This window comes from Pecten maximus, chromosome 11 (assembly GCF_902652985.1).
Source record: "Pecten maximus chromosome 11, xPecMax1.1, whole genome shotgun sequence".
Taxonomy (NCBI): domain Eukaryota; kingdom Metazoa; phylum Mollusca; class Bivalvia; order Pectinida; family Pectinidae; genus Pecten; species Pecten maximus.
The window spans coordinates 22,756,029-22,781,121 of NC_047025.1; the positions used below are offsets into that span (position 1 = coordinate 22,756,029).

General features: G+C 37.4%; 1 protein-coding gene across 2 annotated transcripts; it reads right to left on the reverse strand.

Annotated features, from left to right (window-relative positions):
- Positions 1 to 824: 824 nt before the first annotated feature.
- LOC117337849 (TBC1 domain family member 20-like) lies at positions 825 to 24,949 on the reverse strand. Of its 2 annotated transcripts, XM_033898975.1 has the most exons (10): positions 24,763 to 24,949; positions 23,291 to 23,470; positions 22,968 to 23,048; positions 5,339 to 5,433; positions 4,752 to 4,843; positions 4,528 to 4,629; positions 3,356 to 3,497; positions 2,866 to 3,053; positions 2,423 to 2,602; positions 825 to 2,359 (listed from the first exon to the last, which is right to left on the reverse strand). In XM_033898975.1, the coding sequence occupies exons 1-10, from the start codon at positions 24,830 to 24,832 to the stop codon at positions 2,356 to 2,358; spliced, it is 1,134 nt and encodes a 377-aa protein (XP_033754866.1). In that variant the 5' UTR covers positions 24,833 to 24,949; the 3' UTR covers positions 825 to 2,355. The 2 variants fall into 2 exon arrangements, with proteins under 2 accessions (XP_033754866.1, XP_033754867.1); XM_033898976.1 differs by having other exon boundaries at positions 825 to 2,602; positions 24,829 to 24,949.
- Between the last annotated feature and the right edge of the window lie 144 nt (positions 24,950 to 25,093).

The following is a 25,093-nucleotide window of genomic DNA, read 5'->3' on the forward strand; positions in this document are numbered from 1 at the left end:
TCAACCAACCATTCTTAAATGACCATAACTGTTGAAAGGACATAATACAATACTAAACTAAAGCAACCCTTCACCAAGGATGCTTCAGACCAAATTTGGTCAAAATCCACTGTTGTTCACAACCAGTAGGGATTTTTAGAGCAGTAGATGTGGACAGTGGATGACGGACAGCCACACCATGATTAAAGTTCACCTTTGCTTCAGACTAGGTGAGCTAAACTTTTGAGGTGTCAAAATCTACTTGTCCCATGGCATGGTTATTGAAACATTCTTGGCATGGTTATTGAAACATTCTTAACATGTTAACTCCCTCTCTGACAGTTACCTTAAATCATTGAAGTTGGTCAGTATCATTTATAAGTTTTCTCAAAATCAACTTGAGACATAAACGAAATACTGCATGGTTGAGTCAATCAATCTAATACAACAAAAGCTGAATTAATTATACTATTAAGGGAAAGTCTGCCACTAGGCCTGTCTCCATAATCAAACTGGTCAAGTTCAACACCTGTTGTTTTTACATCCCTACAAAGCCAGGAGTCTGAATGTCTCCCCTTGTATATTATATTGTGTATTTACACCAATTTGTAGCAAGACTGTTGTTACAAAATAAATAACACACACACACCATTTTCCCTAATCCTTTTACCAAAATGCTAAGATGAAATAAGTGTAGAAGGGGAGGTAATGCTTATATAAATAAATTAAATGATTATATTTGTGACACAGACATGAAGTACAACTATACCAATGTAATATTAATGCCTCATGAAAATGGGGAATACAATGTTTTATCTCCTATTAAATATAAGCAAAAACAGATAGTTACGCATGATCACAGTTTATTATTACCATTAAATACGACTACAGCAAGTCTACAAAACAATTAGTTTTACAGTTGATTTTTTTTATCAAAGTAACCTCATCCAATTTTCATCAAAATCAGTGTCTACAGGAAACCACAGCAGCCGGTGATTAATTATCAACAGAACATGATGACATTACCTGGTCCTATGTCCCATTTGGTCTGGAGGTCTAGACAGATATACATGTATTTTACATGGGTGCACATACACAAAGAATATTTCTTCAAAGCGATACTGTATCCTTCAAATATACACACAAAAACACAACACATTATTTTAAAGACATTTTTATAGTACTTATTAAAGCTATAGCTGTTCTCGTGAATTAAAACAGTTGTGAATAGGTGTTTATAAAACACATCGTGTGTATGGATGAAAGTGGTGGAATTTCAAAATACTGAAATAGCTGTTTATACAAAACTTTAACATTGACATGCATGTATATAGGGGGAAATAATTCAAAAATAATGAATTCAGTATTAATACTTAAAAACTTCACCCATGTGTATGTAGCTGGATCACACTTTTGGACCTGATCTACTATCATCAATCATCAGGATTAGAGTAACTGCTTTGTATCAAAACCTGTTTACCTTGGAGGACATCTCGGACATAAACACTGTTTGAAATGACTCAAAAAATAAGAATAAACTAAGATTATTTCACAGAAAAAAAAGACCAACAGTTACTCCTTGCATGTGAAATGAATGTGTATGATGTATCTATCACATAATACCACCCAAACAGTTGCTTGACATGTGTAAAAAATAGTGTCAGTTTGGTCGACTCGTTGATTACAAACTCATTATGGTAGAAAGCAGCATGAACCAGGAAAATACAGGGGGGATTTAGGACTGTTTACTCTATTGGCTATACATGTATTCACCTATCTCTCCTTCCATTCCCACCTACCAGTAAATCACAGAATTCACTGACATGGCTAGGAGCGAATGGTCGATTATTGTCAAGAATTACATGGCTATAACAGCATCAACAAAAAAAAAATTTAGCAAATGACTCACAAATTCAATCATAAGGAAAAGAAACAAACATATAATAATAAAAAAACAATGAAATATCAAGTCATAGCCCTAAAAGTTGGACTATACATCACTAGATAAGAGTAGACCATAGACTATAATTCAACATTGTCAAAAGATACAACTGCCAACACAATAATCATATAGCAAGTTGAACACATGGTTGTTATCTCAAAATCGGGTGACCTAAATATCTACTTCACAGCTCTCAAGTGGCCCACATGTTCCATGCAGCTGACGACAGCAGTGCCACAACTACGAATCACCACTCGCGTGTGGCCCACATGTTCCATGCAGCTGACGACAGCAGTGCCACAACTACGAATCACCACTCGCGTGTGGCCCACATGTTCCATGCAGCACGACAGCAGTGCCACAACTACGAATCACCACTCGCGTGTGGCCCACATGTTCCATACAGCTGACGACAGCAGTGCCACAACTACGAATCACCACTCGCGTGTGGCCCACATGTTCCATGCAGCTGACGACAGCAGTGCCACAACTACGAATCACCACTCGCGTGTGGCCCACATGTTCCATGCAGCTGACGACAGCAGTGCCACAACAACAAAGGCTGTGACCCTAAAGTAACCTCCTCCAACATCGGGTGCTAGGTAACGCCAGAACCAGGAACCTTCTGTACCCCTCCTTGTCGCATATTTCTGTACAGATTTCTTACCCGTCACAACCAACCTGCAGACAGACCAATAAACAACATTTAAAGGGAGACAACTTGTGCATGATTTATAATAAATGTTCTTCTTTTAGTGGTTTCATGCTTAATATTTTGTATAAATCATTACTGTAATAATGGAAAGGTTTCTGCATGATGTTTTTTCAACAATGCACTAATCAACTTTCAAGTAAGAGTAAATTTGAGCATAGTAAAATAAGTACACCCTGTATATATCTATGAATAGCTGTGGAGACTGATTACTGTGTGCTGAGAGACTTACGCTTTTCTCTTGTAGGAGTTGACGGCTTCATTGGCCAGCTGAGTAGGTGGGTACTGGATAAACAGGTCACCTGCTTCTCGAATCAGAAGCTCAAATGGTAAATTGTCCGGAATCTTAGACAAAAGTCCATGTAACACACACATATCACACTCGCTGGACAAAATCTCTTTCTCACGGTACAACACAATCTGTAAAGATGGAAAAGCTCAGTGTTAACACTATATGATACAACACCAGTAAAGGTCCTCTTTTCTGGCTGGACCATTTTTAGCTGATCTAGTTTAATGAAAGAAGTTGCAAACTTGAGTAGCACAAACAAACCAAGAAAATCAGCTTAATCAATAATCATGAATAAAAACATAATTCATTTATCACACAACTGCCTTTCATCATTTTTTTCTATGTTACATAAAAACAAAATTAAGATATAAATGCACTATTACATAAACTCAGAAATGTTTGTAGCTGATGGACTCATATATATACTTACAACAGCTGCCAGGTATATGGGCATAAGAGGGTGACATGCAATGAAGAAGTCGTACAACCGTACAATGTGGCGCAGGTCATCTAGTACATGTCCATACCATGTGATCAACCAACTAAGACTGAACACGGACCCAACCTCTGACCTGTACAAACAATATAGATCATGTGATCAACCAGCTAACATGAACACAACTACCAACCTGTATAACAAATACATACAGGTTACCACATGACTAACCGACTAAACAGGAACCTGACATCAGACCTGTACAAACAATATATCTCACATGACTAACTAGCAGACAGAATATGGTCCTGACCTTTGACCTACCGTACTTTGGGATATTTTGGATGTGGTTATATTTTGGTTTATTTGGCGCCTGGGATGAATGAGCCAAAATCAAACACACCAAAATTTCAAGAAAAAAATTGTCTGAACAATATCCGAATTATATCAACTGTCTTTCCGTTCATTTACTACATACCCATTATATTACTAGCTTCCACGATCTGTGTTGATGTGTGTTGGAATATTGTTTTTTGATAAAAACGTGTAAATAAAGGTATGTTTCATCTTAATGTGTCATAAGATTCATTCACGTTGTAACTACTATACATTACAGCAGCTGTATTAGGGTTACAGAGATGCTTTATTTTCGTAAGGATCTGGAATCAGAAATCAATATGTAGACTTTCGTAGCGTAATGAACAAATATATCAATTGCATTACTACAGGTAAGTGCCAAAATTTAACACACATGATGGTAAAGGCCAAAATTTGACACATCAATATTTAACCACTCTATATATTTTGAGCAAAAAACGCCAAATTTTGGCAATGCCAAAATATCCCAAAGTACGGTATATACAAACAATATGTATCACATGACCAACCAGTTAAGACCAAATATGGACCCCAGACTTCTGGTCTGTACCCTGGCTCCCCTCTCACCTATAATTAAAACTACATGTATATACATTGTGTGTTGATCACCTTAGAGAAATGTTGAACCCCACCCCCTCCCCCTTCCGTATTGGAAGTATGCATGTGATCGATCAGGTATACACTAACACAGACTCAATGTTTGACCTATAGAGAATGTCAAATGATCAATAATATACAAAGATGTAAGTATTGGAGTAATCTTAGTAGGTAACATATGTCTCACTTACTCCTCCATAAAATCCCGCAGCTGTGGTTTAGATTTGCCAACAATAGGATACAGGTAATTCAATATATGTTTGGTCCTATCCATGTTGGAATCCATGAAGTCCCTAGAAAACACAAATAAATATTACAGACCATAAAATTCAGACGAAAAAACAGACAAAATTATGTATTTATCAGACATTTGAAGTGAACTGTTGTAGAGTTTAATAAGAACATGTTTACAGACCTGAGATGGTTCACAGATAACCATTCCATGAGGGCAAATGCTACATCCTCCCCAGCAACCAGCAAGAATGTCACACAGATATCATGGTAACCCTTTCAAGAAAATAGAATCATTTCCAATGTGATATATGAACCTTCAACCCGACTACAAAATAATGACTCCAAGAAGACGATACCCTATGCATTCTGCAATACTTTATGTTGCATTAAAAAATTGCCCCCAGAACTGAAATAGATTTTATCTCTTTCATCACTACCTGCTTTAGGCTTCATATTGTTCCAAATGATATACATTTCATCACTTTATATGATGTTTCACTCTAATTATATTTATTTATTATACTTTTAATAGATTTTTTTTTCTTTTGGGGGATTTCAGATTAAGCAATTAGCCTATGTAGTGCAGTGTCACCACAAATACAAATTTACAACAGTATTATTTGTAGGAACTAGAAACTCAATTATTACAGTATTAGAATATTGGATTTGCTGAGTAATTAATGCTTCTTGAGTATTACAGTAGTTGCAGCTTCTAAGACTACAGCTATGATTTATAGTATCATTTTCAAGGGTTATGTGTGAACTTACCTGATAGTAGTGTAATTCAGGGTGTTTGACCAGCACTCTCATGATGAGGTCCACTAGTTTATCCTGTAGTGACATCCGATGTTCCTCCTCCATACCTAACAAAATATATCAACATACATTGAACCTTCGTAAATACCATGGTAATCTAATACAACTTATTAGGATACATTGTACTCAGACTAATCTGCTCTCTACGTGTATACTTTTCCCTCCTTTCTTCTTTTCCTCTAAATAATCTGATATCAAGAACAAGTGGAGCATACATATGAAGTTTGAGAAACATCCCTTCAGTTCTTTTCAAGAGAAAAGAGAAAATAAACTTCAATTATCAAAATCCAAGATGTCCACCAGTCAGCCATTTTGTTATACATGTACTGATAAAAAATCTAAGTTAAATTGGCACAACTTAGGGACCTGAGTCAGGGAACCTAATCATCACATTTGAGAAATATGTCTCTGGGTCTTTTTATGAAATAACAATAACAATATTCAATTATTAAAATCCCAGAAAGCCACCTGTCAGCCATTTTGTTTTGTTTTTTGACCAAAAATCTAATACTGATTTGGCACAACTAGGAGAACTTATGGATTATGGACTCAGGGTGATTTGTATAGCCCACCATCTCATGATGGTTGGCTAACAAGAATTGCACATAATTGTATATCTGGCTTGTCCTTCATTGTCAATGTAGTAGCTTTTATAAGCAGACACCAAAGTTCATTAAATTTTTTCAGTATTTTTCCAAAATCAACCAAAATACATACTCCACATAAAAGTAAAGAAGCACCCTGTATACATGATAGATGTGAAAATATTGATGCATTGCAAAACAAATATCAAATTTGTAAAATCACTTACCGTATTTGACCTAATAAGGGCGCAGGGCGCGGGTAATTGACAGTGGGGGCGCCCTTATTTAAGAATAGTTATTCTTAAGTTTTATGAAACAGACTATACCTTATAGCAGAATACCCAAGGCTGTGGAAACGGTAAAATATTCAGTCATAAAAATATTCCAGATGAATATATCTATTCATTATCATATATTAAGCTTGAATATTCCTGTAAATTTGTAAACGATGCCAGCTGATCTTTAGACCAGAGAAAGTGTGTTCCACCATTTATGTTCAAATGAAACTCTTTTGTGTTGAGTATCTAATTTATAGGCACAGGTGATTTCCCAGATCATATCAGACATCGTTTTCTTTGACCTAATAATTGATTTGCAATGTCTTTTACTAGCTTTCTGTTCTGAACAAAAGTTATTTATCAACAAAAATGAAGTCTTTTACTTTATCTTCAAATAAAGATGGTAAGTTATTATTTGTATGTATGTTTAGTTTCGGGTGCTCTTTGCACTGACATGTCATCTGTAGGAATAGACAAAATGTGGCGAAAACTTGTGTTCCAGTTACTTAATTTGCTAAAGAAAATTGAACACTTAAAGTAGCAAAACTTTTCACATGAATTATTACTTTTGAATACCATTTTGACACTCAGTCAAAGATTTATTTCCTTGAAAAAAGGTAGGGACGCCCTTATTAGGGTAGGTGCCCTTATTAGGTCAAATACGGTATTCTCAAAATTCACCTATGTATGTCCTTTTAGCCAAAATAATATCACACTCTCTCTGTAAAATGAGATATGATAGAATTAACCCAAAAATATAGCAAAATATCAAAATTCAGGTAATCTGTAGGGTGTGATGAGATGTTCATATTATAATGCAACTATATTCCAGGTTTGGTTGAACTGAGCTAAAGACAAAAATTAAATGTCCAGATTACTAGCATCCCTGATTTTCAGAGTCACTGGACCACACATTCTGGATGATATTCCATATATGAAGGCTGTGTTGAGATTTCCATTATGTTATCTAACGATACACCAAGTCTGGTTCAAGTTGGACTTTTTGAGAAAGAGATCTAAACGCAAAACTTCAAAGTGAAATGTTCACATTGTGCTGGAATATTCTCATTTTGATAAAATAGCAGGACCATCTCAAGACCATTGTAGCTAAGTTTGAGTTGAATATCACTGGTGAAACTCGAGAAGAAGTTTGAAATAGGCGTTGTTCAGGAAAATCATGATTGTGCAATCATGTTACAAAATGGCCGCCGTGGCTGCCATGTCAAAGTTTTTACGAGGCTGAAAAATAACAACACTTTGTTGGTTCCCTTTCCTTAACATCCTCACCAACTTCAAGTGGAACTGGGGAAGAAGTTCAAAAGGTGATTTTCAAGGTGGCTGCCATGATTGGGTGTAGAACTTGATGATGTGAATTAAATATGGCTAATATGGTGTGAATATGAACTAAATCTGTTCAGTGACTCAGGAGATATCTGACTATATAGATATAGACTAACCACTGATGTACTAAAGAGGTGGGGCCGGGGGTTAAATCACATGTTTATTTAATGTTAGTTAAGTGTTTGTCACAGAATTTATATGAAGTCAACAGTTTTTCAACAAATGTCTACTTGAGAACTAAGCAAATGATGATAAATGTCTAAATTGAGGAGTGGACAAATCGAAGGTCAACTCTGGTGAGAGAACTGAATAGCACCTGTGGATTGGATCAAATGAGTAAGACCACCGGTCAATGCAGTTCAAAAACATGTCAAGGTCCGATTATGTTCCTGTGTCCAGTAAATACAGTTGTCTCAAGGCCACTGTGGCTAACTGATAAAGACATACCTTACACAATCTAACATCTAGTCCAAGGAAGGCATTCACAAATATGTATGATTTCTGATTACTGTGTGGATTTAACTTTTAATCTCTTGTCACCTTATTTATGGTCAGCTCATGTACCAGATATATAGGCTATTTTAAGAATGTCATGTGTGTAGACATGATTATAATTACTAGCCTTTTTAAATCAGATACAGGTGTTAATTAAAACGACACCTAGCTTCTAAATAACTACATTTTTGTAGTTATCAAAATAATTATTTTACATCAACATATTATGTACCTCCATTGGTCGGCTTTTTTTTTTTACACATGTATACAATTACAATTATTAATTTCACCCCACAATATATTTCACAGGTCAGAAGTAAATGTTGTTATAAAGCACATGTTCTCACACCCAGAGGGTCATCACACTCTTGTTCAAATATTCTTCAAGAAATATACAAATATCAACTTTATTTAATTTACTGAAATCAGAAAATTTGGGAAGCACACATGGATGTCTAAGTATGAGAGGAAATCTGACTGGAGAAAAGTCATATAGTTGTACCATTAGGGATGTCCAACCAGGAAAATGAACTATAGATTTGGTCACCTGATTAGCAGGCATGTGTGCTAAATATAAATACCCAAGGTAGCAGCATCATGTAACACCAGCTCGCCCCTGAGATCAAAACCAAGGCATCCTCTTGATTTTCAGCAATTTCAGAAGTCAAATCACTATTTCTCAGAAATATGAAGGGTCAATACACATATCAAATAGCCATGTCCCTCGAATCTTAAAGACTCACAATCGATATCATTTTGGGGAGTCAAAAACATATACTTCATCTACTGGATGCCCTGAAAATTTGTATGTATGTAAAACCTTTGTACCTAGCAGTCTAGTGAGTTGCCCACCAGTTGTACCCTTGGGCTTAATTACAAATTATGTATTGCAGGATAATCATGATAGGAAATTGATTTTCTCCAGTAATAAGTCATGTATACTTATATAGGGGCTTGTCATGCATACGGTACTTCTGGGCTTACTATGTCAATGTATTGCAGAATAATGATGATAGGAAATTGATTTTCTCCAGTAATAAGTCATGTATACTTATATAGGGGCTTGTCATGCATACAGTACTTCTGGGCTTACTATGTCAATGTATTGCAGAATAATGATGATAGCAAATCAGTTTGATTTTTCACTTATTTTTCCTGAAAAACTAATAACTTTTCGAATTATTGAACTCATTAGATACTTTATTACATTGAAACTCTTGTATGTATAAATAGATCCTCTATCTGTACAGACCAAAATACCTTCATCACTGATAACCAATAATTGATGGTCTGGCAGTTGTCTGTCACAACATCTTACATTAGTACTCTACCTACGTGTCTGTCACAATCCTCTATCTATACAGACCAAAATACCTTCATCACTGATAACCAATAATTGATGGTCTGGCAGTTGTCTGTCACAACATCTTACATTAGTACTCTACCTACGTGTCTGTCACAATATCTATGATCCTCAAGTCAAGGTCAAAATTTGGCAGTAGTCCAACCATTCACACACCCAAGGTCAAACAGGAGCCCAAAACAACAGACTTAAATCAAGGCCAGAACTCAATGATAGACAGACTTAAAAATCTACCTGCCTGAAATTATACACCCAAGGTTGTGTAATACATGTACTTTTAAATCTTGTTATCTGAACAGCATTTCACACTAAATATGAGCATAAATATCTCGGGATTCTTGGTATGATATTTTTCTTAGTAACATGATTATATAGTGACTGCAGTGCCATGATTTTTTGGGATATAGCCTATAGGCTTCCTCATTGAGATGTTCACTGTAGAACTATGAAAGACAACAAGAGGCCCAATGGGCCTGTATCGCTCACCTGGATGGCTCTACAGCAACTTTGAAGTTGATTGAGGTCATTTCTACAGATACTATGCTGATTAACACTTTATTCAAATATCAGAGTAGGATAGGTTTATTCATGTCAACAAATTTTCTAGTCCTTCATTCCAGCATATCATCGGCCTAATATCAGGTCTCGAAGACTCTTTTCTATCGCAAAATCATTGTTTACAGTTTTAAGCCTATTTCACCCCTTTGACCTTGAATGTAGGTCAAGGTCATTCATTTGAACAAACTTGGAAGCACTTTACTCAAGCATGCTACAGGCCTAATATCAAGTCTCTGGGCCTCATGGTTGTTGAGAAGAAGTTGTTTGAAGATTTTAACCTTTTTGACCCATGTGACCTTGAATGAAGGTCAAGGTAATTTATTTGAACAAACTTGGTAGCCCTTTACCCTAGAATGCTATAGCCTAGGCCCAATATCAAGTCCCGGGGACTCTTGGCTATTGAGAAGAAGTTGTTTGAAAATCATAGCCTTTTTGGCCATGTGACCTTGAATGAAGGTCAAGGTCATTCATTTAAACAAACTTGGTAGCCCTTTACTCTAGCATGCTACAGGCTAAATATCAAGTCCCTGGGCCTCTTGGTTATTGAGAATAATTCGTTTGAAGGGCATAGCCTATTTGACCCATGTGACCTTGAAAGAAGGTCAAGGTAATTTATTTGAACAAACTTGGTAGCCCTTCATCCTAGAATGCTATAGGCCCAATATCAAGTCCCTGGGACTCTTGGCTATTGAGAAGAAGTTGTTTGAAAATCATAGCCTATTTGGCCATGTGACCTTGAATGAAGGTCAAGGTCATTCATTTAAACAAACTTGGTAGCCCTTTACTCTAGCATGCTACAGGCCAAATATCAAGTCTTGGTTATTGAGAACAATTCGTTTGAAGGGCATAGCCTATTTGACCCATGTGACCTTGAAAGAAGGTCAACGTCATTCATTTGAAAAAACTTGGTAGCCCTTCACCCCAGCATGCTACATGCCCAAAATCAAGTCCCTGGGCCTCTTGGTTATTGAGAAGAATTTGTTTATTTTCATTTCATGGATTTTATTGACAAAGGAAGAATCCTGAAATATTTTAGAGAAATTGGTTCATAGTTCATAGAAGATATGAAAAATTGTCAAAATTGTTTATGAATTGAGGAAACAGAACACTAGCCTACAACGGACAGCACACCATGCCAGACAGAAAGGAATCTAGACAGGTAATTTGATACTAGGACTTATGTGGCCTAAAAAGTTTTATCTTCACTGACTGCATCCTAGTTATGTCACACGTGGGCAGACTGTCTAAAGACTGTTGATCAACAACTTAACAAGCTTATCTAATACCAGGGTACATGATCCTCACCACACAGTGGTCACTATAGTAAGTCATGTTACCTAATACACGATCCTCACCACACAGTGGTCACTATAGTAAGTCATGTTACCTAATACATGATTCTCACCACACAGTGGTCACTATAGTAAGTCATGTTACCTAATACATGATCCTCACCACACACAGTGGTCACTAAGTCATGTTACCTAATACATGATCCTCACCACACAGTGGTCACTATAGTAAGTCATGTTACCTAATACATGATCCTCACCAAACAGTGGTCACAAGTAAGTCATGTTACCTATTACACGATCCTCAACACACAGTGGTCACTATAGTAAGTCATGTTACCTAATACATGATCCTCACCACACAGTGGTCACTAGTAAGTCATGTTACCTATTACACGATCTTCACCACACAGTGGTCACTATTATATAATAGTAAGTCATGTTACCTAATACATGATTCTCCCCACACAGTGGTCACTAAAGTAAGTTATGTTACCTAATACATGATTCTCACCACACACAGTGGTCACTATTATATAATAGTAAGTCATGTTACCTAATACATGATCCTCACCACACAGTGGTCACTATAGTAAGTCATGTTACCTAATACATGATCCTCACCAAACAGTGGTCACTAGTAAGTCATGTTACCTATTACACGATCCTCAACACACAGTGGTCACTAGTAAGTCATGTTACCTATTACACGATCCTCACCACACAGTGGTCACTATTATATAATAGTAAGTCATGTTACCTAATACATGATTCTCACCACACAGTGGTCACTATAGTAAGTTATGTTACCTAATACATAATCCTCACCACACAGTGGTCACTATAGTGTCATGTTACCTAATACATGATCCTCACCACACAGTGGTCACTATAGTAAGTCATGTTACCTAATACATAATCCTCACCACACAGTGGTCACTATAGTGTCATGTTACCTAATACATGATTCTCACCACACAGTGGTCACTAAGTCATGTTACCTATTACACGATCCTCAACACACAGTGGTCACTATAGTAAGTCATGTTACCTAATACATGATTCTCACCACACAGTGGTCACTATAGTAAGTCATGTTACCTAATACATGATCCTCACCACACTCACTATAGTAAGTCATGTTACCTAATACACGATCCTCACCACACAGTGGTCACTATAGTAAGTCATGTTACCTAATACATGATCCTCACCACACTCACTATAGTAAGTCATGTTACCTAATACACGATCCTCACCACACAGTGGTCACTATAGTAAGTCATGTTACCTAATACATGATTCTCACCACACACAGTGGTCACTATTATATAATAGTAAGTCATGTTACCTAATACATGATCCTCACCACACAGTGGTCACTATAGTAAGTCATGTTACCTAATACATGATTCTCACCACACACAGTGGTCACTATTATATAATAGTAAGTCATGTTACCTAATACATGATCCTCACCACACAGTGGTCACTATAGTAAGTCATGTTACCTAATACATGATTCTCACCACACACAGTGGTCACTATTTAACAAATATTGCATGGCACTGAGGGCAATATGGGAGTTTATGGACTGGTCAGTCACCCAAATATATGTATATGGACCAAAGCGAAGCTGAGGTACATATACATATATTTGGGTGACTGACCAGTCCATAAACTCCCATATTGCCCGAAGTGACATGCAATATTTGTTATATTATACCGAATATGACCAACATGACATGGAAAAAATAAACAACAAGTTTCTATCACTGCCAGACGCCATTTCGCTCAGTGTCTGAAATGATGACGTCATAATATGACGACGTCAACTTGGTATTATGACGTCATTTTCATATAGCGTCGGCCCGGAGTCAAGGACTTCGGCCCTTGACTCCGGGCCATATACTATATATGGACCGGAGCAACTACTAGACTCAAACAGGCACTTAAATGAATGAGGTATAATATTATATAATAGTAAGTCATGTTACCTAATACATGATCCTCACCACACAGTGGTCACTAAGTCATGTTACCTAATACATGATTCTCACCACACAGTGGTCACTATAGTAAGACATGTTACCTAATACATGATCCTCACCACACAGTGGTCACTAAGTCATGTTACCTAATACATGATTCTCACCACACACAGTGGTCACTATAGTAAGTCATCTTAATTAATACATGATTCTCACCACACAGTGGTCACTATAGTAAGTTATGTTACCTAATACATGATCCTCACCACACAGTGGTCACTATAGTAAGGCATGTACCTAATACATGATTCTCACCACACACAGTGGTCACTATAGTAAGTCATGTACCTAATACATGATTCTCACCACACACAGTGGTCACTATAGTAAGTTATGTTACCTAATACATGATCCTCACCACACAGTGGTCACTAGTAAGTCATGTTACCTAATACATGATCCTCACCACACAGTGGTCACTAGTAAGTCATGTTACCTAATACACGATCCTCACCACACAGTGGTCACTATAGTAAGTCATGTACCTAATACATGATCCTCACCACACAGTGGTCACTATAGTAAGTCATGTTACCTAATACATGATCCTCACCAAACAGTGGTCACTAGTAAGTCATGTTACCTATTACACGATCCTCAACACACAGTGGTCACTATAGTAAGTCATGTTACCTAATACATGATCCTCACCACACAGTGGTCACTAGTAAGTCATGTTACCTATTACACGATCTTCACCACACAGTGGTCACTATTATATAATAGTAAGTCATGTTACCTAATACATGATTCTCCCCACACAGTGGTCACTAAAGTAAGTTATGTTACCTAATACATGATTCTCACCACACACAGTGGTCACTATTATATAATAGTAAGTCATGTTACCTAATACATGATCCTCACCACACAGTGGTCACTATAGTAAGTCATGTTACCTAATACATGATCCTCACCAAACAGTGGTCACTAGTAAGTCATGTTACCTATTACACGATCCTCAACACACAGTGGTCACTAGTAAGTCATGTTACCTATTACACGATCCTCACCACACAGTGGTCACTATTATATAATAGTAAGTCATGTTACCTAATACATGATTCTCACCACACAGTGGTCACTATAGTAAGTTATGTTACCTAATACATAATCCTCACCACACAGTGGTCACTATAGTGTCATGTTACCTATTACATGATTCTCACCACACAGTGGTCACTAAGTCATGTTACCTATTACACGATCCTCAACACACAGTGGTCACTATAGTAAGTCATGTTACCTAATACATGATCCTCACCACACAGTGGTCACTATAGTAAGTCATGTTACCTAATACATGATTCTCACCACACACAGTGGTCACTATTATATAATAGTAAGTCATGTTACCTAATACATGATCCTCACCACACAGTGGTCACTATAGTAAGTCATGTTACCTAATACATGATTCTCACCACACACAGTGGTCACTATTTAACAAATATTGCATGGCACTGAGGGCAATATGGGAGTTTATGGACTGGTCAGTCACCCAAATATATGTATATGGACCAAAGCGAAGCTGAGGTACATATACATATATTTGGGTGACTGACCAGTCCATAAACTCCCATATTGCCCGAAGTGACATGCAATATTTGTTATATTATACCGAATATGACCAACATGACATGGAAAAAATAAACAACAAGTTTCTATCACTGCCAGACGCCATTTCGCTCAGTGTCTGAAATGATGACGTCATAATATGACGACGTCAACTTGGTATTATGACGTCATTTTCATATAGCGTCGGCCCGGAGTCAAGGACTTCGGCCCTTGACTCCGGGCCATATACTATATATGGACCGGAGCAACTACTAGACTCAAACAGGCACTTAAATGAATGAGGTATAATATTATATAATAGTAAGTCATGTTACCTAATACATGATCCTCACCACACAGTGGTCACTAAGTCATGTTACCTAATACATGATTCTCACCACACAGTGGTCACTATAGTAAGACATGTTACCTAATACATGATCCTCACCACACAGTGGTCACTAAGTCATGTTACCTAATACATGATTCTCACCACACACAGTGGTCACTATAGTAAGTCATCTTAATTAATACATGATTCTCACCACACAGTGGTCACTATAGTAAGTTATGTTACCTAATACATGATCCTCACCACACAGTGGTCACTATAGTAAGGCATGTACCTAATACATGATTCTCACCACACACAGTGGTCACTATAGTAAGTTATGTTACCTAATACATGATCCTCACCACACAGTGGTCACTAGTAAGTCATGTTACCTAATACATGATCCTCACCACACAGTGGTCACTAGTAAGTCATGTTACCTAATACACGATCCTCACCACACAGTGGTCACTATAGTAAGACATGTTACCTAATACACGATCCTCACCACACAGTGGTCACTAGTAAGTCATGTTACCTAATACATGATCCTCACCACACAGTGGTCACTATAGTAAGACATGTTACCTAATACACGATCCTCACCACACAGTGGTCACTAAGTCATGTTACCTAATACATGATCCTCACCAAACAGTGGTCACTATAGTAAGACATGTTACCTAATACACGATCCTCACCACACAGTGGTCACTAAGTCATGTTACCTAATACATGATTCTCACCACACAGTGGTCACTATAGTTTTAAAGTTATGTTACCTAATACATGATCCTCACCACACAGTGGTCACTAAGTCATGTTACCTATATACACAATCCTCAACACACAGTGGTCACTATAGTAAGTCATGTTACCTAATACATGATCCTCACCACACAGTGGTCACTATAGTAAGTCATGTTACCTAATACATGATCCTCACCAAACAGTGGTCACACAGTGGTCACTAAGTCATGTTACCTAATACATGATTCTCACCACACACAGTGGTCACTATAGTAAGTCATGTTACCTAATACATGATTCTCACCACACAGTGGTCACTATAGTAAGTTATGTTACCTAATACATGATTCTCACCACACAGTGGTCACTATAGTAAGTTATGTTACCTAATACATGATCCTCACCACACAGTGGTCACTATAGTAAGTCATGTACCTAATACATGATTCTCACCACACACAGTGGTCACTATAGTAAGTCATGTACCTAATACATGATTCTCACCACACACAGTGGTCACTATAGTAAGTCATGTTACCTAATACATGATCCTCACCACACAGTGGTCACTATAGTAAGTTATGTTACCTAATACATGATCCTCACCACACAGTGGTCACTATAGTAAGTCATGTTACATAATACACGATCCTCAACACACAGTGGTCACTATAGTAAGTCATGTTACCTAATACATGATCCTCACCACACAGTGGTCACTATAGTAAGTCATGTTACCTAATACATGATCCTCACCACACTGTGGTCACTAAGTCATGTTACCTAATACATGATCCTCACCACACAGTGGTCACTATAGTAAGTCATGTTACCTAATACATGATCCTCACCAAACAGTGGTCACTAGTAAGTCATGTTACCTATTACACGATCCTCAACACACAGTGGTCACTATAGTAAGTCATGTTACCTAATACATGATCCTCACCACACAGTGGTCACTAGTAAGTCATGTTACCTATTACACGATCCTCACCACACAGTGGTCACTATTATATAATAGTAAGTCATGTTACCTAATACATGATCCTCACCACACAGTGGTCACTATAGTAAGTTATGTTACCTAATACATGATCCTCACCACACAGTGGTCACTAAGTCATGTTACCTATTACACGATCCTCAACACACAGTGGTCACTATAGTAAGTCATGTTACCTAATACATGATCCTCACCACACAGTGGTCACTATAGTAAGTCATGTTACCTAATACATGATTCTCACCACACACAGTGGTCACTATTATATAATAGTAAGTCATGTTAAATTACCTAATACATGATCCTCACCACACAGTGGTCACTAAGTCATGTTACCTAATACATGATCCTCACCACACAGTGGTCACTAAGTCATGTTACCTAATACATGATTCTCACTACACACAGTGGTCACTATAGTAAGTCATGTTACCTAATACATGATTCTCACCACACAGTGGTCACTATAGTAAGTTATGTTACCTAATACATGATCCTCACCACACAGTGGTCACTATAGTAAGTCATGTTACCTAATACATGATCCTCACCACACAGTGGTCACTAAGTCATGTTACCTAATACATGATTCTCACCACACACAGTGGTCACTATAGTAAGTCATATTACCTAATACATGATCCTCATCACACAGTGGTCACTATAGTAAGTTATGTTACCTAATACATGATCCTCACCACACAGTGGTCACTAGTAAGTCATGTTACCTAATACACGATCCTCACCACACAGTGGTCACTATAGTAAGTCATGTACCTAATACATGATCCTCACCACACAGTGGTCACTATAGTAAGTCATGTTACCTAATACATGATCCTCACCAAACAGTGGTCACTAGTAAGTCATGTTACCTATTACACGATCCTCAACACACAGTGGTCACTATAGTAAGTCATGTTACCTAATACATGATCCTCACCACACAGTGGTCACTAGTAAGTCATGTTACCTATTACACGATCCTCACCACACAGTGGTCACTATTATATAATAGTAAGTCATGTTACCTAATACATGATTCTCACCACACAGTGGTCACTATAGTAAGTTATGTTACCTAATACATGATCCTCACCACACAGTGGTCACTAAGTCATGTTACCTATGACACGATCCTCAACACACAGTGGTCACTATAGTAAGTCATGTTACCTAATACATGATCCTCACCACACAGTGGTCTTTATAGTAAGTCATGTTACCTAATACATGATTCTCACCACACACAGTGGTCACTATAGTAAGTTATGTTACCTAATACATGATCCTCACCACACAGTGGTCACTAAGTCATGTTACCTAATACATGATTCTCACTACACACAGTGGTCACTATTATATAATAGTAAGTCATGTTAAATTACCTAATACATGATCCTCACCACACAGTGGTCACTAAGTCATGTTACCTAATACATGATCCTCACCACACAGTGGTCACTAAGTCATGTTACCTAATACATGATTCTCACTACACACAGTGGTCACTATAGTAAGTCATGTTACCTAATACATGATCCTCACCACACAGTGGTCACTATAGTAAGTTATGTTACCTAATACATGATTCTCACCACACAGTGGTCACTATAGTAAGTTATGTTACCTAATACATGATCCTCACCACACAGTGGTCACTATAGTAAGTTATGTTACCTAATACATGATTCTCACCACACAGTGGTCACTATAGTAAGTTATGTTACCTAATACATGATTCTCACCACACAGTGGTCACTATAGTAAGTTATGTTACCTAATACATGATCCTCACCACACAGTGGTCACTATAGTAAGTTATGTTACCTAATACATGATCCTCACCACACAGTGGTCACTATAGTAAGTCATGTACCTAATACATGATTCTCACCACACAGTGGTCACTATAGTAAGTTATGTTACCTAATACATGATCCTCACCACACAGTGGTCACTATAGTAAGTTATGTTACCTAATACATGATCCTCACCACACAGTGGTCACTATAGTAAGTTATGTTACCTAATACATGATTCTCACCACACACAGTGGTCACTAAGTCATGTTACCTAATACATGATTCTCACCACACAGTGGTCACTATAGTAAGTCATGTTATCTAATACACGATCCTCACCACACAGTGGTCACTATAGTAAGTCATGTTACCTAATACATGATCCTCACCACACAGTGGTCACTAAGTCATGTTACCTAATACATGATCCTCATCACCACACAGTGGTCACTAAGTCATGTTACTTAATACATGATCCTCACCACACAGTGGTCACTAAGTCATGTTACCTAATACATGATCCTCACCACACAGTGGTCACTATAGTAAGTCATATTACCTAATACATGATCCTCACCACACAGTGGTCACTAGTAAGTCATGTTACCTAATACACGATCCTCACCACACAGTGGTCACTATAGTAAGACATGTTACCTAATACAAGATCCTCACCACACAGTGGTCACTAAGTCATGTTACCTAATACATGATCCTCACCAAACAGTGGTCACTATAGTAAGACATGTTACCTAATACACGATCCTCACCACACAGTGGTCACTAAGTCATGTTACCTAATACATGATCCTCACCACACAGTGGTCACTATCGTAAGTTATGTTACCTAATACATGATCCTCACCACACAGTGGTCACTAAGTCATGTTACCTATTACACGATCCTGAACACACAGTGGTCACTATAGTAAGTCATGTTACCTAATACATGATCCTCACCACACAGTGGTCACTATAGTAAGTCATGTTACCTAATACATGATTCTCACCACACAGTGGTCACTATAGTAAGTCATGTTACCTAATACATGATTCTCACCACACAGTGGTCACTATTATATAATAGTAAGTCATGTTAAATTACCTAATACATGATCCTCACCACACAGTGGTCACTAAGTCATGTTACCTAATACATGATCCTCACCACACAGTGGTCACTAAGTCATGTTACCTAATACATGATCCTCACCACACAGTGGTTACTAAGTCATGTTACCTAATACATGATTCTCACCACACACAGTGGTCACTAAGTCATGTTACCTAATACATGATCCTCACCACACAGTGGTTACTAAGACATGTTACCTAATACATGATTCTCACCACACAGTGGTCACTATAGTAAGTCATGTTACCTAATACATGATCCTCACCACACAGTGGTCACTATAGTAAGTCATGTACCTAATACATGATTCTCACCACACACAGTGGTCACTATAGTAAGTCATGTTACCTAATACATGATCCTCACCACACAGTGGTCACTATAGTAAGTTATGTTACCTAATACATGATCCTCACCACACAGTGGTCACTAGTAAGTAATGTTACCTAATACACAATCCTCACCACACAGTGGTCACTATAGTAAGTCATGTACCTAATACATGATCCTCACCACACAGTGGTCACTATAGTAAGTTATGTTACCTAATACATGATTCTCACCACACACAGTGGTCACTAAGTCATGTTACCTAATACATGATTCTCACCACACAGTGGTCACTATAGTAAGTCATGTTACCTAATACATGATCCTCACCACACAGTGGTCACTAAGTCATGTTACCTAATACATGATCCTCACCACACAGTGGTCACTAAGTCATGTTACCTAATACATGATCCTCACCACACAGTGGTCACTAAGTCATGTTACCTAATACATGATCCTCACCACACAGTGGTCACTATAGTAAGTCATATTACCTAATACATGATCCTCACCACACAGTGGTCACTAGTAAGTCATGTTACCTAATACACGATCCTCACCACACAGTGGTCACTATAGTAAGACATGTTACCTAATACACGATCCTCACCACACAGTGGTCACTAAGTCATGTTACCTAATACATGATCCTCACCAAACAGTGGTCACTATAGTAAGACATGTTACCTAATACACGATTCTCACCACACAGTGGTCACTAAGTCATGTTACCTAATACATGATCCTCACCACACAGTGGTCACTATAGTAAGTCATGTTACCTAATACATGATCCTCACCACACAGTGGTCACTAAGTCATGTTACCTAATACATGATCCTCACCACACAGTGGTCACTATCGGAAGTCATGTTACCTAATACATGATCCTCACCACGCAGTGGTCACTATAATAAGTCATGTTACCTAATACATGATTCTCACCACACAGTGGTCACTAGTAAGACATGTTACCTAATACATGATCCTCACCACGCAGTGGTCACTATAGTGTCATGTTACCTAATACATGATCCTAACCACACAGTGGTCACTATAGTGTCATGTTACCTAATACATGATCCTCACCACACAGTGGTCACTATAGTGTCATGTTACCTAATACATGATTCTCACCACACACAGTGGTCACTATAGTGTCATGTTACCTAATATATGATCCTCACCACACAGTGGTCACTAAGTCATGTTACCTAATACATGATCCTCACCACACTCACTATAGTAAGTCATGTTACCTAATACATGATCCTCACTACACAGTGGTCACTAAGTCATGTTACCTAATACACGATCCTCACCACACAGTGGTCACTATAGTAAGTCATATTACCTAATACACGATCCTCACCACACAGTGGTCACTATAGTAAGTTATGTTACCTAATACATGATTCTCACCACACAGTAGTCACTATAATAAGTCATGTTACCTAATACATGATCCTCACCACGCAGTGGTCACTATAGTGTCATGTTACCTAATACATGATCCTCACCACACAGTGGTCACTAAGTCATGTTACCTAATACACGATCCTCACCACACTCACTATAGTAAGTCATGTTACAAAAGTTATAAGATATTGGCCATGGTCACTCCTTACAATCTGTACAAGATTTAAAGCTTAATACATTCCTACATGAAAAACAGAGCGCAGCTTAAATATATACTGTACCTGTACCTATTCTGGAACAATGTACAAAAGATATATAAACAATCGATATTAAAACCTTCAACACAAATCGGTAGATACATAGCCAAAAATGAATTCAACTGCTAATTGTAATGCTTTGAGTGGAGCATTGAGCTTAATTGAAGGTTTTCAAAGATTTTAACTCGTCTGACTACTGTGACCTTGAAAATTGAACAAAGAAGGTAGCCCTTTACACCAGCATGCTACAATATCATGACCCTAGACATCCCCTGCTGACTGATTACATTTGTTTATCTATACTAGTTTTAAATGGTTCCATAGTTGTCAGTATAAGTGGTTTAGAAATGTTCTCATAAAAGTCCCCATACAAATAATAGTCAGTGCAAGCAAATTAGCGATAAACCTCATAAATCATTATTGGTCATGAATATACACCTCAATTTTGACATGAAAGATAAAGAAATGACCTTCAATCTGAGCTACAATGTAGACATTCTAGTCTAGACAGGTTTTTTTTATCAATATCTGATAACATACATATATAGATCATCCCTCTGAAAGTACAAATGATACAATTTAATCGGTCTGTCTGTTTTTATTTAGTTCAACAGCCAGATGACAACATCAAACAGGCGTATCACATATCAAGGTGAATAAACATAACTTTATATGTTCTTGCAAGTCAAACACGAATATATATACTATAATGCTCCAGACAATATTTCCTCAAAATCCATTCAGTTGTTCAGGATGTATCAATTTAAAGGATTTTCCTCGATTTCCCTTCTTGGACTCTGTCCCTCCAGCCCCAAGAGAATCACACCCTCTGTTTATACAACAGTAGATCTCCTTTACCCAAAAATGCTCCAGACCAAATTTAATTAAAATCCATTCGGGACATGCGCGTAGCAATTTAAAAGAAATGTTGACAGATGACAGATGCTGCACCATGGCATAGGTTCTCCAGATCCAGTCCTTTGCGCCAGGTGAGCTAAAAAGAGTAGGATAATGATGGCCTACCTGGTGGAAACCTTTTAAGTGTTCTGTTGACATCCAGTACAACTTGATTGTAGTCTCTGTGACCATGTAGTATTTCTGTGTCTGTAAATACATTATTCAAATGATCACATACTCTGTGTTTTGCTTCCGTCTTTAAAAATAATACTAAAAACTATATTTCTGTTTTCCAACCGGCAGGATTTCTGATCGGGGACAGATTTCCTTATGTGCCCTGCAGAGAACAACCCATATGACAAATTTGGATGTTGTGCTAGCTATATATGCAGGCTAATAGCAAAAACAAAACAGAATCAAAGCTTGTGAAGTGAACAATTCAAGCTTACCTGGTGTTGGTGTAATGTTATCCACATCTACACCCAGAAGTTTAGGCCAAGCCTTTTTACGAATATCATCACTAAGAAGTCCTCCCCACATGATGGCAAGGTTCTTGAGCTGTCTGGTATCCACTGGGTTGGCATCCATAGCTTTTTGGATGAGTTTGATTTTGTGACGCCTGTTGAAACCTATTTTAAACAATGAGTTTTTACTGAATAATGAAAGTGAACATTTTTAAATAGTACTAAAGGATTATTATATTGCATGCATCATTGAGATATAAATCAGGGCAGTATTAAAAACTGTTTGCTTCTTTACCAACCCACGCTAGAAGGTCACTGGTGTTGTGTAGGTAGGTAAGTGATATATTTTATTTTTTCTTGCTCAAAGGAAACAATTACAGGTACTGATTTCTCTTCCTAACAATTACAAGTACTGATTTCTCTTCCTAATATAAACATGTATAAAGATATTTTAGTAACATGTAAAATGTACTATATGAAGGCAAATCATAAACAATAAAACAGAAATGATAAAAAATATTCATAGTTTTTTTGTTTGGGGTTGAAATATAGACAAGGAAACTTGACTTTGATAGTACTAATTATAATTCCTTGAAAATCAATGGTCAAAAGAACTTCAGGGTTTACACAAAAATACAGGGTTATTATAGTGTTGGCAGAAACACAATTTTTGGGTTGTTTTTTTTTTGTTTAGTTTTTGATGGGCCTTGGTGTGTTCTTCCTAATATTATGGCGTATGGACAAGATTATCCTGTGGAGGGGGCTTTGACATTTATAATTTCATAAATCAAATAATGAATCTGGAAGAGTCAAAATGCCAGGCACAGCTTGTGTTGTGTTCAGTGTTTAAATATAGTCTTTACGTGTGACTCATCTAAAAGAAGACATAATCAGGGAGGAGGATTAAACATTAGAATGTATTGTTGTACGCTAAGATGACACATCATATCATACCTGTGATGTTGTGATTTATGATTTAGACTCTTTGGTTTGTTAGAATTAAAGATTTAGACTCTTTGGTTTGTTAGAGTTAAAGATTTAAACTTTGGTCAAGATCCCATGCCCCTTATGATATCGATATATATATCTATATGTATGTTGTGTGTGTGAGAGAGAGAGAGAGAGAGAGTGCTTGTGTGTAACGAATATATTGTTAGACGTGCTTGTGTAGAACTTATTATGCCCAGGTAGACAGCGACCCTTGTGGGGGCCTGTTCGTTTATGCGGACAAACCGGTTGCGTTTTTAATTTACACGTAATATTTCGGGCTTATATATTGACGGATCTGCATATACAAGTGTATGTGAATACAGGCATTGAAAGGTTTTCGTCAAAGCTTGTCTAAAAAAAGAAAGAAAAGGCATCCGTCCTTGTCTCATAAAGGCAACTCCGACCTAGTCCAACCGGTCCAACCGACAAACGAAAACGGCTGAATCTGTATGACGTTGATATCTTACTTTTACATCCATCGTCTTCGGTCTTTTTATCAACATCATGTTTGGTGTCGGTGCTATCTAACGTACCCATTCCAGTATAGCGACTTCAACATATCTGACAAAAATGTGGTTCATTTCCTTGATCTAGTCATATTTTTCTGAAACGTTCGCCCTAAACGTTTACGTTGTAGACTCGGTAGCAGACGGTTCGTCGCTTAAACCAGTAAAAATAATTATAGTTGACATACTTTCTGTCACGTTTTTTTGTTCCGTCAACGGAACATAAGACTGTTTAAAATTATTTTGAAAAACGATGTTAACAATAAGAATAATTATTATTTTCTATAGATAA

Excerpts from the sequence above, each read along its gene's own strand:
- LOC117337849 (XM_033898975.1), bottom strand. The coding sequence starts at position 24,832 with ATGGGTACGTTAGATAGCACCGACACCAAACATGATGTTGATAAAAAG. Across the intron at positions 3,498-4,527 it reads CTGCGGGATTTTATGGAGGA|GTCAGAGGTTGGGTCCGTGT; the intron begins GTAAGTGAGACA and ends TTGTTTGTACAG. Across the intron at positions 2,603-2,865 it reads AACTCCTACAAGAGAAAAGC|GTTGGTTGTGACGGGTAAGA; the intron begins GTAAGTCTCTCA and ends GTCTGTCTGCAG.